The 15,345-nt window shown below is 50.2% G+C and overlaps 1 protein-coding gene across 1 annotated transcript in view; it reads left to right on the top strand.

The window, feature by feature from the left end:
* The window catches only part of LOC144947214 (putative helicase MOV-10), a 40,234-nt gene extending 25,588 nt beyond the window's left edge, over positions 1-14,646 (top strand). The window contains exons 10-21 of the mRNA XM_078876408.1: positions 160-321; positions 847-950; positions 2,096-2,196; positions 2,610-2,726; positions 3,257-3,362; positions 3,812-3,929; positions 4,389-4,580; positions 6,132-6,206; positions 7,055-7,180; positions 8,714-8,802; positions 9,731-9,849; positions 11,557-14,646. Coding sequence (XP_078732534.1) covers positions 160-321; positions 847-950; positions 2,096-2,196; positions 2,610-2,726; positions 3,257-3,362; positions 3,812-3,929; positions 4,389-4,580; positions 6,132-6,206; positions 7,055-7,180; positions 8,714-8,802; positions 9,731-9,849; positions 11,557-11,600 — 1,353 coding nt within the window. The 3' untranslated portion in view covers positions 11,601-14,646. The remainder of the gene's footprint in view (positions 1-159; positions 322-846; positions 951-2,095; positions 2,197-2,609; positions 2,727-3,256; positions 3,363-3,811; positions 3,930-4,388; positions 4,581-6,131; positions 6,207-7,054; positions 7,181-8,713; positions 8,803-9,730; positions 9,850-11,556) is intronic.
* The last annotated feature ends 699 nt before the right edge of the window (positions 14,647-15,345 follow it).

The following is a 15,345-nucleotide window of genomic DNA, read 5'->3' on the forward strand; positions in this document are numbered from 1 at the left end:
TGATGTGAGTAGGTCCCCCTGCTGTGTTTAGTCAACACACAGGTGAGGCCTGCGCTGTGTGTGTATCTGATGCACTAATCACACAGGTGATGTCTGCGCTGTTTGTGTCTGACGCACTAATCACACAGGTGATGTCTGCGCTGTTTGTGTCTGACGCAGGTGGTAAAGTGCATTCCTGGGGCGCACGTGTTGGCCTGTGCTCCCTCCAACAGTGCCGCTGATCTCATCTGCCAGCAGTTGATTCCTGAAATTGGCAAAAACAACATCTACCGCCTCAACGCTTACAGCCGCGACTGGAATTCAATCCCTGCTGCTGTGAAGGTATCGGTCTTTTTCCACAGTTCGTATGAAATTAATAAGCACAATAATGTTACGTCCCCTGAGTCAATCCACTGCTGGATGAATGCCTCCCCAGGCTGTGGTGGTCGCCCAGTTCGTGTAACATTCATTCACTGAGCCGCGTATCACACACACAGTGGTTCTCCGTACCATCCAATATGCTGTTCTAGAGTTTCCCATTGTAAGGGCAGAAGCATGCTTTTAAAATGGATGTTTATTGGAGTCCGTGCTCTGGCTACAGTGAGCACGGTAACTCACAGCGACTCATGCACGCTGCACTCTAGTGCAGTGTGCACGGTAACTCACAGAGACTCACGCATGCTGCACCCTAGTGCAGGAGGGAGTGAATTGAGAGGGGACTTTTAAATGCAACAAGAGATATACACACAGTTGGTACTGCTAAGTGGAATACAAGTTACACACAACAGGAGAGTTGTAATACGAGTTGCGTGTGTCTTGGTGTATATGTGCTGTGTCCCACGTAACGTGTCTACTACGCGCTTGCAGGAGTGTTCCAACTGGGACGGGGAACAAAAGCGTTTCTGGTACCCTAAAAAGGAAGACCTCATGACGTACAAAGTTTTGGTGACAACACTGATCACTGCTGGAAGGTACGATGTGTTTTTTGGTATGTTATAAATACTACAATGCATCATAAGATGTTCACCAATATAAATTATACCTGTTGGGACACCCATAGCGCTTGATCAAAAAAATTCCAGGTGTTAATTTCTACATGTTGAAAATATTGCAGTGGTTTTAAGCCATTTGCTTCTATTGGACACATATAATTATTTTTGCTGTTGTACAAAGCATGGGTGGAAAAAACCCGATTTTTTTTCCAGCGGCAGGCATCGGGTTTTTTCTTTATAATACAATTAAACCCGATTTCGTGGAATTAAAACCTGGTTCAATGAATACGAAACTCTGATCCAAGGCTTAGGCTGCTTCCTCGTCGGTGCTGCTATCGTACTCGGGGGGCCGTCGGGCACGGGGTAGTCGTAGAATGCGGCGGGCAGGTTGGTCGTGATGAACACGAGATTCTCCTGCACAATCGTGGGCGCCAGTGAGTTCCTTAGCTTGGAATGGATGAAGCCCATCGTTGAGAAGTGCGGTTCTGCAATTAGAACCAATTAAACCGGATTTTTCCCAATCTCAGATGATCGGATTTAATATAAAAAGACAATTAAACCCGATTGTAAAAAAAACCCGACTGTGCCACCCTTGGTACAAAGTGAATATCATTAACAAATTAATTAACTTTTTGATTATGGACTGTTACGGAAGGCATTGTCCGAGCGCCACTCATCGACAGAGCCGGCCAATCAGGATCTGGTTCATCTGATATACCAACACACATTTAGACAGACGCGTCTCATCGCTGGTGGCACACACAGTGCAATCGGTGTTGAATCGGTGATGATGGTGACGATGGTGATGTACACACACACTTCAAAGACAAATATCTCCCTATAGAGCTAATGTTTACACACCACAGCAAGAACTCCTCTGAAGTTGGGTCGACTTGGTGGAGGCCCGTGCAAGGTTTAGAGTCCCGCTTCACACAGACGTCCGTGGGTGTGTAAAGCCGAGTGCCATCGGCATCGACGTGAGGGTAGACACTGGAGCTGGAGATGGCTTTTCCAGGTGGGAGTAGATTTACGGGAATGAGCAAAGGTCGTTGATTAAGCTGCACTCGGACATCGCTGAAGGAGGCGGTCGGAGCAAACCTTCACTGTGGCTGCCCTGCTCCCAGGTTGGTGTCGGCCAGCTTCCATGGAAAAGGCCACTTCTCGCACATCTTCGTGGACGAGGCGGGCCAGGCCGTGGAGCCCGAGTGCCTGGTGGCTGTCGCGGGTGAGTGGAGAATCTCGCACCCTCCACGTTCACTTGTGGTGCAGCGTGGTCTGGTGGTGGAGCGTGGTCTGGTGGTGGAGCGTGGTCTGGTGGTGGAGCGTGGTCTGGTGGTGGAGCGTGGTCTGGTGGTGGAGCGTGGTCTGGTGGTGGAGCGTGGTATGGTGGTGGAGCGTGGTATGGTGGTGGAGCGTGGTCTGGTGGTGGAGCGTGGTCTGGTGGTGGAGCGTGGTCTGGTGGTGGAGCGTGGTCTGGTGGTGGAGCGTGGTCTGGTGGTGGAGCGTGGTCTGGTGGTGGAGCGTGGTCTGGTGGTGGAGCGTGGTCTGGTGGTGGAGCGTGGTCTGGTGGTGGAGCGTGGTCTGGTGGTGGAGCGTGGTCTGGTGGTGGAGCGCTGTGTGCCGCTATTTGACGCCCAGGGCTGCTGAGGCCGCCGTCGCAAGTGAACCAAGACGGGGGGCAGCTCGTTCTGGCCGGAGACCCCAAGCAGCTGGGGCCGATCATCCGCTCTCCCCTCGCCATTAAGCACCACCTCAGTGAGCCCCTCTGCCCTGCACCCCTGAAAGCGTTGACGTGGCCAGGCGGTCGGTGTGACCCCTCAAATCTGATTGGTAGTTGCCACCCCGCTACCCGCTCGGGGGGCAGCTTGAATCGGAATTGTTCAGAGTTTGAGCCGGTGAGGTTTTTACAAAATGATGAATGCTGAGGCAACCATTGCTGGTCATGATTGCCGGCAACGGTAGCCCTGATATTGGCAAGTGGATCAAGGCCTTTGCAGCGGGCTATCGACCCGTGTTTCATGCACAGCGGTTGCCTATTCTAGAACTCTCCAGGCTCATCCCTGTTTAGCCTTTGATGAGGTTGGACACATTCTAGGTGATTTGATCATAAAATCAACTGACTTTGAAAAACGTGTAATTCTCATACAATAATAACAACATGGCAATAAGTCTCGTTTAGTCAAAGTGTTGAATAGGCGACACGATTTTTCTTTCTATCTGTGCACCGTCGTTAGCAGCACAAAGCAAATACGCACGCCCCCCCCCCACCCCTTCTCATTCTACAGACAGGTCCCTCATAGAGCGGCTCATGATGGAGAACCCCTTGTACCAGAAGTCGTCTGATGGCTTTTTCAACCGTTCATTTGTCACCAAGCTGCTCAAGAACTACAGGTGATGAGAGGCGGACTGCTTGCTTTTGGTCCAACAGCGACAGCGGTACTTGTTCAGGCGAACGTCTCTGCTCATGTCCAGACCGCAGAGTCTCTTCGCGTCAACGTATACGAGAACATGCGCTTGTGTCATTTGGATACTCGGACAGCTTTTGGAATAGAGATCTCTACAAACAAAGATGCCCACGTAATTATAAAACAGCGTAGCAGAAGCTGCGAGTTAACACGGGTACATCACGATGCTTGGCAGTGAGTGGGTGGATTACGACAACATTTATTGCCGTCACTAATGCCCGAGGCACTGCCCGAGGTTGGTCCGCAATGGGCGGCGGCACTCTGCTCTCCCACGTCGCCAGCGCTGCGGCCGCTGAAGCAGCCGCTTGTCGTGGTCACCGCTGTTGTTGTGGAGAGCGAGCGACTTCACGGAGCCCGTTGTCGCAACCCGCGTAGGTCACATCCCGCCATCCTGGAGCTTCCCAACACGCTGTTCTACGAGGGCGAGCTGCAGGTGTGCGCTGACGAGCTCAAGAGGAACAACTTCTGCCAGTGGGAGCACCTGCCGACCAAGGTGCGCGAGCGGTCGCCCCCCAACAGTTCGGCTCCCCGGGGAAATAACCACGATCAGAGTAGCGCACGGCCCTTCCTGTGCGAGCGCACTGCTGCGCGGAGGCCCTACCCATGCTGCGTCGGTCGCGGGGATTGTTTTACCAAACCTGACGATCCCCGAAAGTTTTGTGGATTTGTAGAACCTCGCGTTGTACCCCCGCAAGTCGCACGGGTAACATCCCGCCATCCTGGCGCTCGTATATCTCCAACTCCATGCCCGAACGTTGTCGTGGATAAAATAAACTTAATCACGATCCTCAGCACATTTGTAAACGAGAGTCAAATTTGAACAACGTCCCGTGCTTGCCTGTCCATCGTCGTGGCCGCTCGTGGCGCAAGGTGTCGCTCTGGGCACCGTTCTGCTCTGGCACCGAATTGACCGTTTGCCTTCGTGTTCCACACCGTGCTGCTGCGTCACCAGGGCTTCCCCGTCATCTTCCACTCGGTCATCGGCCAGGACACGCGCGAGGAGAACAGCCCGTCGTTCTTCAACGTGGCCGAAGTGGAAGAGGTGGTGTCGTACCTCACGAAGATCCTGGAATCGAGCGGCAAGAAGGGCCTCGCCAAGGTCTCGCCCAAGGAGATTGGAGTCATTGCGCCGTACCGTAAGCAGGTGCGTCTCCGTGCGGTGCTGCTCGGTAGCAGCTGAGACAGTCGGCACAACTGCATCTGCCTTCGTAGTCCACGAGCCAGAGCAGAAATCAGTGCCACCTCCGGTAGTCAAACTTGAGTCATACCAATTGCATGCATGTATGTTGAACTTCTTTCGCACCATACATAGCCAAGTGTGCTAATCGGAGGTAATAAGAGCAAATTATTTGATATGAACACCACTAGTTTCAAATGGTTATCACATAATTCACTGGCATTGGCCATATAAAGCAATTGTCACCTGAGGTGGCACCTACGAGTCTGGTGGTGCTCTTTCACCCCCCTCCTCCCTCCCTCGCTCCTCACCGTATCTCTTCCCTCGCTCCTCACCGTATCTCTTCCCTCGCTCCTCACCGTATCTCTTCCCTCGCTCCTCACCGTATCTCTTCCCTCGCTCCTCACCGTATCTCTTCCCTCGCTCCTCACCGTATCTCTTCCCTCGCTCCTCACCGTATCTCTTCCCTCGCTCCTCACCGTATCTCTTCCCTCGCTCCTCACCGTATCTCTTCCCTCGCTCCTCACCGTATCTCTTCCCTCGCTCCTCACCGTATCTCTTCCCTCGCTCCTCACCGTATCTCTTCCCTCGCTCCTCACCGTATCTCTTCCCTCGCTCCTCACCGTATCTCTTCCCTCGCTCCTCACCGTATCTCTTCCCTCGCTCCTCACCTTATCTCTTCCCTCGCTCCTCACCTTATCTCTTCGCTCGCTCCTCACCTTATCTCTTCCCTTGCTCCTCACTTTATCTCTTCCCTCGCTCCTCACTTTATCTCTTCCCTTGCTCAAATCTGTCATCTGTCCCATTCCACAAGGCTCCCAGCTAGCTGCACGTGTGAGTTTCACGTTGGCTTGGTAACCCAGGTGAGGACTCAAGGGACCAGGACCGTCTCATGAGCGCGAGTGATCGGGGTGTTATTCTGCTCGGAGGGGATGATGAGTGCTGTGTGTAAACCCATTTGAGTAATTTGTGGGTATTTTAAAAAAATCGGAAAATCGGGACCCTGTCACCTGCACACAATGGCCTACTGTTGCGAATAACGTCGGAGTATATTTACCATCCAATGCTAAGCAGACGGCGCGTATTATGATGGCTATTGCACCCACTGCAATGATGCTTGTCCTTTGCTCTTTTCCATATTCTGCCACTTGGCAGACTCGACACTCAAATTGAGCCCCATGTCCATGATGATTGCACTCCGGTGTAGATCTCCAATGAGCAGGGCCCTCCGTAGGAGGGTTCCGGGGCCCGGGGAAAACCCCACCGTGCGGGCGCCCCGACACCTTCAAACTAAACCAGAAGTTTCACATCGTCGAAGCGTGGGGCCCCCCAAAGCACGGGGCCCGGGCGGTCGCCCCGATTTGCCATCCACCCTAGGGATGGCTCGGCCAATGACGACTCCACGCTGCTGTCATCACTGCTTCTACTCCAGTGGCGACCCCTCTCTCAAATAGTACGAATACACTCGCATTAAATTCAGCACGTGTGTGAGTAAAATGTGTTCTTGTGTGCCAACAGGTCCAAAAAATAAAGAAGGCCATCACAGAAGTTGATAAAGAGCTGAGAAAGCGGAAGGATATCCATGAGCTGAAGGTGGGAAGCAATGCTGACTCATCTGAGTTGCTGTGCAGGAGTTGTGACGTGTCTTCCCATCCAGCATGGTTGTTAGCGTTGAGCACAGGCAGCCAGCGATGCAGCCTTCACATACAAATGGTCATCAACAATAGTTACAGTCATATTAATATTTATATGGGCCTGTGCAATCATAATGGGGCAGTATAATCTATGTAAAGATTTGTCAATTAATTAATGAAAATGTGTTTTTAAGCTCACGATTCGTGCATTACATAGTACCTATGAGAATTGATGCCTCTAAGAATATATGCACACTGATGATTATGCCAAGTGGTATTTTAAAAATACTTGTATGCCTGGCCTTTTGTAGACCAAAAGGTATTTAATTTGATGGAAATTGATGGGGCCATCCAAGTCCCCACAATCCAAGACTTTAATCTAGATTTAGAAATAATAATTAACAACAACAACAAGTATTTCAAGGGAAAGGCTACAATTGCATTACATGAAGAAAGGGCCAAGACGCACAAATTAGAAATTGTGTCGGGCAAGGAGAGACACTTCCGCCAAAGTTATCCACAAAAAACAGAAAATATTTTTCGAAAATGTGGTTTTGGGATTGGGAAGACACAGTTCTGATCAGAATCTGAATCTTTATTTAGACTGCAGGAGGAATCCTATGAGCTATGAAGCTCTTTTTAACAGATCTCCAGTAGCGGCGGTCGGCAAGCTAGCGGAGTCTGTGTCCGTGGAACTTGTCAGGTGACCCCGTGGGGCTTCGTGGCGGTGGCGGACGGTTTGTGCTGGGCCGCTACCTGCTCGTTGGCGGTGATCGATCGGTGGGCTGTGCCGTGTGCTGATCCCAGGTCGGCTCGGTGGAGGAATTCCAGGGGCAGGAGCGCACGGCCATCATCATCTCGACGGTCCGCAGCGACATGAGCTTCCTGTCCTTCGATGAAAAGTTTGGACTTGGCTTCCTTCGGAATCCAAAGGTGACCCCAGCCGCCCGCTCTTGAGCCAGATGCCACTGTTGAGGGAAGACGTTTAATTAGGAGTGAAACGTTGTAATCATCAGGAGATGCAGTGGTAGTTCATGATGTTGACCAAGAGGCCATCCTGTGGGTGTAATTTATGAGCTGATCACTTGAAATAACTTGATTCGATCCCTTGAAGTACCGTGTTTACTTGTGTTTTCTACTTTACTCTTATGACCATCTTGACCAGCTCGCCCTCGTCAGACAGCCCATGTAGGTTCCAGTGCTTATGAAGCACTCCAGAACCTTGGCCATTGTCGGGTCCACGTTCTAGGAAATATCCACAAACGGCAAATCTGTTATCTGCAAACTCAAATAGAAATACTCGGGTTTGCTTCTCGCTTCATTACCACACCCCGTTCTTTTGTTTAACATTATCCTACACCAACGTGAATATGAAACGGGAAGTTGATTTTATGTCAAATGTATTTTTATAGCGTTATATATAACCGGTACAGTAAATGTATATAGTCAATATAGTGTACGGTACTACACTGTACACTTATATGTAAAAGTTGACCTGAAAATAAAGATGAGGTTAATGGCATACGTGCAGTAAATATTATACAGTTAAATAAAGAACAAACTAACAATACTTTTAATTACTACGCACGATAATGGTGGCGTGTGTATTATTCTACGGCAGCATTATCGTGAGCAGTGTCGTTAGAGTACAGTGCTGTGTTTCATCACGATGCGTACTCTACAGGAATCTCTCGCTCAGCTGATTGGGCGAGCTACAGGGACGCGATTGGCGAACTGTTCCTCAAAGCATTGGCGTGAATGGTCAAATCCGTGGTGGGGAAACCCACGGCCGGTGAAGTTTGAGCCGAAACCCTCTGAGTTGGGCAAGATGTGTCTCCGAATAAAATATATTCTCCTCAGTTTTACAATATCATGTCATAATTGTTTATTTTTTGGCAACGTTGACATTCATACTCGGAATCTATGCTAACTGGACACCATCCTGAACCAGGGACTCAATCCTCTATAGGCAGTTTGCATAGGCAGGTGATGGCACCACATATGCCTTTTACAATTGCTATAATTAATATTTCAACAGAAATGCAAATATCTCAATATAGAATGTTTGTCAAGTGACGTTAAACTCTCCTTGTATTATTTTGTGTCAGCAGTGTTCTTTTCCTGACTTGTTATGCATCATTGTGGAGTATTATGGGTAATAATGTGATTAAACATCACTCCGGTCTGTGTCTGCCCACACAAATACGATGTTATTGTCATCAGCCTAATAAGCTTCCAGACCAAATTTTATCCAGCAGCATTTGTTTTAAGCAAGCAAATTCTGGCCTGGTTTCGACCTTCTGGGCCTCATCAGCAGTCAGGCTTGTACAACGCATGTTGCTGGGTTACCGAACGTCATTGGTAAAGGCACTCTTGTCTAAACGATAGGGCCCTGCTCAACCTGAAAAGCGGTATTGTGCCAGAGCTAAGTGTTGTCTTTGTGGGTGCCACCGGTTTCTCCAACAGAGGTTTAACGTCGCGCTGACCCGTGCCAAAGCCCTGCTGGTGGTGATCGGAAACCCCGTCACGCTCTCCAAGGACCCCAACTGGGAGAGGTGGGGGCTGCATTTGAGACGCAGGACACCACTGGTGGCAAGAGATGGAAGTAGTTTTACAAGTTGTTGACGACCAATTAACAAAAATCCGACATTTTTGGTGGACGCAGCCTTCTTCTGAATGTAACGTACTCGCCTCAGATATCACCTCTCTGGATGTAGAGCTCCCTCTACGAGACACCCAAAAAGCAAAGCCCACAATAACACCTTTAAACACAACCCTATCATATCCCATATGCAGTAAGACCCCTATTTACGTCTCCCCCTTGAGCGTCGTTTCACTAATACGTCGTGACTTTATTATTGAAGCCGCTTCCTGATGCGAGTCGCCTCCTCAACCCACGCGTCGCTGAAAGCTTCGTCCGTCCTCTTTCGTTCCGTCGGCTCAGTTTTTACCTCCAAATTTAGAAACGGGCGTTAAGATTATATGGATGCTATAAATTTACGCCTGAAAAGCGACTTCATTGAGCTATCATTTGTGGCCAGCTCAATGGGTCTTACCTGGTGAAATAAAAATAGTTAAAAGAGTTTATTTAAAGTAAACTATACATTTGTAAAAAAAACACGTGACAGGCGACAGATACAGGGTGGAGACAGCAAGCATTCATCTCTCCATGCTTTTATAGTGTTCATCATGCTCTATCCACTGCTGCATGAATATCAAAGTGATGTCTATAACTTACGTATGATCTCTAATCCACGAGCTCCTCTCTCTGCCCATCATTGTAATTCCCAGCATGCACCTCTCCACCCTTGCTTGATTACCCTTTCCAATCTTTTCACTCTTCGTATTTGCTTGGGTAACGTCCATGTTTCGGCTCCACGTCACACAGCAGCTAATACGCCGTTACTTTTACGACGTGTAATTCTGAGCACCAAGGCATGTTGAGAATGCACGCATGAGCGTGATTTGTCTTCCTTGTCCTAGTTTCATCAACTACTGCCGCTCACGGGGAGGCTTCATGGGCATTGACATCCGCGAGGAGGACGAAGACCCGGACGAGATGGATGGTGGAGTTCACGCCGGTGCTTCCAATGGCATCAAAGGTAACTTCCGTGGCCTCCTCTGCTCACTGCAGCACTCATTCTCGTTCGTAGAACCCTGCAGACAGTCATGTGACTGCATCACTCCCATCATTGGGAGTAATGATGCATGGATTCATCGGTTAAATAGATTCTTGTGCTCATAATACAGCCGTTGAGCCGTGCGTGTAAGAATCGATTATTTTCACTTTGTATAAGTTGTGTGCAATCGGTTAACGTGACTGCTGCAGCCGCCAGAGGGGCTCTACTCACCCCAGGAGTTTATTCTTAAGACTACTCATGACGTATCCATGGCGACGAGCGGTGTGAATCGTGACATATCCTAGCAACAAGCGGTGTGAATCGTGACGTATCCATGGCGACGAGCGGTGTGAATTGCGACGCGTCCAGTGGCTGCCACTGCGCCTGTAGCCGGGCGACGGAGCTCTCCGTGCCGTGGGGATGTCCCCCAGGACCTTGCCCCTTTGCACCTCTTTGAGCTCATCGCTCCCCACGTGGCTCCCTCTGGTGCCCACTCCAGACACCAGTGCCCCCTCCTACCCCCCCATGTCAGCTTCAGCTCAGCGGCCGCTCCTTCTCTTCCCCCGTTGTCTGGAACTTCCTCTTCTCCAGCATGCCGACACTGCCAGGCCCGCCCCCTCCCAGCGCAAGGCTCCCCCCCTCTGTCACCCACCGTCACCTCGCCCTCCCCTGGTCCGTCTTGTCGTCCTCTCCACCGTCGTGACGGTGTGCAGCCGGCCGCGAGCACGCACAGGGCCATACCCTGTGTGGAGACGGTTAGGGCCATATTTTAGCACGGAGATGATGGGGGCATGGGGCACGTTTAGAAGATGCCGAGGCTCCACACAATTTGTGTGTCGGCCCAGAATGAGCACCTCTGGGCATTGTGGCTCCCGGTGACTTGGTTAAAATGTTGCAGTTGTTCTGCGGATGCCTAATGTTGATTACTTGGGCCCATGACAAAAATGCATTACGTCACTGCATTATGCCTAGCAGTTTTGCGACCAATCTCTCGTTTTAATGTGTGGTTGGGGCTGCTTTCCATAAGTTACAAACGGTTCAAGGCCACGGTTCTTCTCCAGAGCAAATCAAGAGCCATGAATGTGAATGAGAGGTCCCTTGAAGTAACTTGAGAAGCAATAAAGAAGTAACAATGAGCAGTACAAGTTCTGCGATGCCTTGCAGTGCCGCTCGTTGACACGGGGTGACCTATGGCTCACTTGGGAGACTTCCGCTTGGAAATGGACTCTTCTTACAACGTGACCACGTACAGGACAGTTAGACTAAAATATTGGAAATAATCACTAAAACTGACCACCCTGTCCAAGCAGTTCGTATGTATGTTGAACTTCTTTCACACATTATCAAGCCAACCATGCTAATCGGAGGTGCAGAGGAAGGACAACAAACTCATTAGAAAATGCAGTTTTAAAGAAATTAGTTTGTTATTCAGACTTAAAAGTGCATAGCTCCAGTGGTTTCCTAATATAGGAAAGAAGAGCGTTCCATACGGCCGCAGAAGCACATCTGAAAGCGCGCGATGCAGTGACCGTCTTTGTTCGATGGCTATCCAAAAGCCGCTACGAGGATGACCAGATTTTGCGTCACGGTTTATGCTCTTTGACGAGAAGGAGCGGTGGTAGTCATGAAATGTGTACGGCGTGTTCTTCTGGTGAGAGCACAAATCCATTCTGTTCCATTTCCTTGCAGGTGGCGACGTGAACGTGGAAGCAGAGTGGAGGAGGGAGCTGTGACCCTGCTGAGCTTCTCTTGCATCAGCCGCGCTGTGAACGTGCGTCCTGTAATGTTGACCCTACGAAGAGGTTTCTTAGATCCCTTACGTTATGGGGACGTTTTTTCTGGTTTTAATTGATTTTTATGAGCGTACAATTTGCCGTTGTGAGAAACGATCGAACAATTTTAAACCGATATTATATGGTTTTTTGGCACATTGATCTGAATCAATAATGTGATCTGGTTTGACTACCTGAATGTGAAATTGTAGTTGTCGCTCATCAGCCGTACAAAAAATAATAAAATGACAAAGGCAGCCATAGAATGTTGACGCCAGGCGATGTGGTACCTATGTTGAACTTCTGCTGCAGCGTACGTAGCCAAACGTGCTAATCGGAAATGCACACAATACATTATCTATGAAGTCAAGCAACACCTAAGCATCAGTGCTTTACCTCTGTCATACGACGGATGCACCATAACTATTCATCAAAGTCGTCACATGGACAGTCGATGCATGCCTGTGTCGTCAGGCCCTGGAGGTCACTTCTCCGCGTCACGCTTGGCACCATCGTCGCACGCTGTCGGAGCGCCACCTTGCGAGTTTCGGCAGAAAACGTCACCGCTCGGTCATCCTGGCAGAAGCGGCTTTTCGCGAACCATTGAACAACGAAGGCCATCGCATCAAGCGCGTTCAGATGCGTTTCAGCGGCCGTCTGGAACGCTCTTCCTTCAGATGTTAGGAAGCTACTTGAGCTATGCACTTTTAAATAATCTAGATTGAAAACCAATTTCTTTAGAAGTGCTTTTTGTATTTAGTAGTTTGTTGTCCTTCCCCTCGCACCTCCGACTAGCACGGTTGGCTACGCACAGTGCGAAACAAGTTCAACATACGTACATACAGCACGGGGAAAACTCCATTCTTCTCGGTTGCTATCTGCAGACGAGCTGGCTAGTGGACCCAACGTTCCAGTTCGCACATCGTGTGCCGCTCAGCACGGGGGTGGCCTGCAACGAACTCGCGGTGTCCCTCCCACCCCTCGGCGTCCCTCCGCTCTCAGCATTGCTGGGGGTCACAGCCGTTTTATTGGTCGGGCTGTTCCTTGGCTTGATCGACGATGTCTGCTTTGATTTCCTTGCGTCGCTTGACTCGCTTTTCAACGACGTTTACAGTGGACACGCGTGCAGGCGTGGCTGTCCACAAAAGCTCGCTCACCCATACATCTTTTGCACACCTTGGCAGCCTCGGCACCCTTATGTCAGTAGAAATTCCATCCCTGCAGTATCGTCATCACAGCAGTCTGCTTGAGTTGCCATCCACTTCAGCCATCCTGCCGATGGCGTGAAGTTCCACACGCTCTGGACAGCTGTGAAAAAGAGCTTTACAGCTCATCGGATTCTTCCAGTATAAATAATTGAATGTCATCATGTGCCTTCAAAAACAATTCTCCCATCAAATGAGTGCACATCTTTGTTACGAAAAATCTCAAACCTCTTTTAAACTTGAATGTACCTGCTAATTTGCACTGACAGCAGTGGACGTGTGATTTACGGGGCTCACGTCTGAGCCAGCACCACCGAGTAAAGTCTTTGGATTTAATTCCACCGTTCTACTTGAGACCGAACAGCTCTGGAACACGCAGCTAGCTGACGGTGTGAGGCTGGCCACAGAGCGACTCTACAAATGGGATCGTAGCGTTTGGTTTTACTTGACTCGGTGCAGATGTTCTGAGTGGGCCACTGAGTGCCTGGTCAACATCATTCAACACCGCACCAATGAAAGTTGCGTCGGCGTTTCGAGCGGCAATGCCGCCAGGGAAGGAACTCGACGCTTCTTTTTGCGGAAGGCGCCTGTACCCAAACACGTGGGCGTCACCCCGGTGGGGAATCTCGCCTATCGCCCTCGTCTTGCCAGCATCGGCCACAAAGTAACGACCACGGTGAACCTGATCCAAAAACTCACCCTGGGGACATCGTGGGAAACGGCGCAGCTGGAACTCTCCGCAGGGCAACCGAGGCCTGGGCCCAGGCTGCTGCAGGACACTGCTCTGTCTGTCTGTCCACGTGGCTCGACTGCCACCATTGGATCCTCAAGTCCACTCCAACCGAGTGGCTCCCCCCGCCGCTGTCCCAAATTATCAGACCATGGAACGTATCGCATCGACCTCGCCAGGGGCTTCACTTCACTACTTCGCGTCTCAGGAAACCCTTGTTTAGAGGCCTTCATAAGAGGCACCAGAATACTCTGGCGGTTTGTTTCTCTACGTGAGAATATTATAAATGGCTAATGTGCATCCTGTGTGACACCCCTTGCCCCTGAGGTACAACTTGGTGCACCTGAGGTACAACTTGGTGCTGAATTCCACATCTGTCCCCGTATTCTGTAATTTTTGCACTTCCAAGTCCCACGCTCGCGTTGTGATCTAACACTCACAACAGGTCCAAGCAGAAGTGAATAGACGCATGGCTGCTTAGTTGTGTTTGAAACCGCGCACCTCCGATTCAGCACGGTTGGCTACGTACGGTGCAAAAGAAGTTCGTTGTACAGTACATGCTTACAAAGCACAAGGACCTAGTGGTGTGCAATACCAGGGCGGCACTGGAGGCAAATTCGATATCTTCTTTCCTAATGCTACTGAAGCGTAGACAACGGCCTGACGCCGTTTGTATGGCAAATCAACAACGATTGGCTCATTTGTGGCGATGAGAAAGAAGCCCCCGCAACACGTGCTAGGGCAGGCGGTTCACGCTTCCTGCCCTGGCCTCTTAAACACTTTGACTTTTCAGGGCGTCCATCGGTTGAAACCTTGGCCTCTCTTCACAACATCGGGTCGATCTATTCCGCTGGAACACATGGGGTATTCATTCCACTGTAACACGTTGCAGATTAGACAAAGTGCATTTGGAGTCCATTGACTTTGTAAATGTACAAAATGAAGAATAGGCTATATTGTATCAGATTGCCAACGTATTAGATGTGCTCAGGTGTGATAAATGCAAATAAAATGAATGTATCGTTTGCTTTTGTACTGTTTTACAATTGCGTGCAATAGTCTCGTTGATGAGTCCGCCTTATAAACACGATGTATTCGACACCGGTTTCCTTGACTATTTATTCTCAAGTGGCTCAAATCATGGTTGGGGTGTTGACTCGGCCCATCATCAATTCCATGGTCGATAAAATTGAGCACCAATTTGAGGGAAAGTCAACAGTGGTTGGTCATTGGAATAGACTGTCAGAGGTGTCACTGTCCCAGGCCTTCTCATCCACACCGAGCCTTCTGCTGAAACCAGGGAGCTCTGCTGGATTCAGACCCACAGCTGACAAACGCCTCCGCTGTTTCGTGGCAATTTTACGCGGTGGGTGAAGCATTGCACAAGTTCTCCGCGGTGGTGTTGAGCACACAATTACTGGCGACGAAAACATCGGGTCCCCCTTTCTGCAAATAACGCACCGCTAGCAAACACCAATTCGGGTCAACGCGGTGGCTCTTTCGTCACCCCACTGCCGATATGAACGCCACACTCTGGCACACGAGACTTGTCACCCTTCGAGTTCTCACCTGGGGAAACAACAACAACAACACAACTGTGTCGAGCCACTTCGCCAAACGAGCGACGTCTCGCGTTGCGCTGTGACCCCAGGCCCTGCTGCAGCTCCGCTCGGCTGGGGGAGGGGAGCGTGAACCTGGGTTGACTTTCAGCGGCGCAGAGACCAACCTCGGTGCCGGCCCTGCTGCAGTGGGTATTTGGTCTACTCTTCCA

The sequence above is a fragment of the Lampetra fluviatilis genome, chromosome 44 (genome assembly GCF_964198595.1).
Source record: "Lampetra fluviatilis chromosome 44, kcLamFluv1.1, whole genome shotgun sequence".
Lineage (NCBI taxonomy): Eukaryota > Metazoa > Chordata > Hyperoartia > Petromyzontiformes > Petromyzontidae > Lampetra > Lampetra fluviatilis.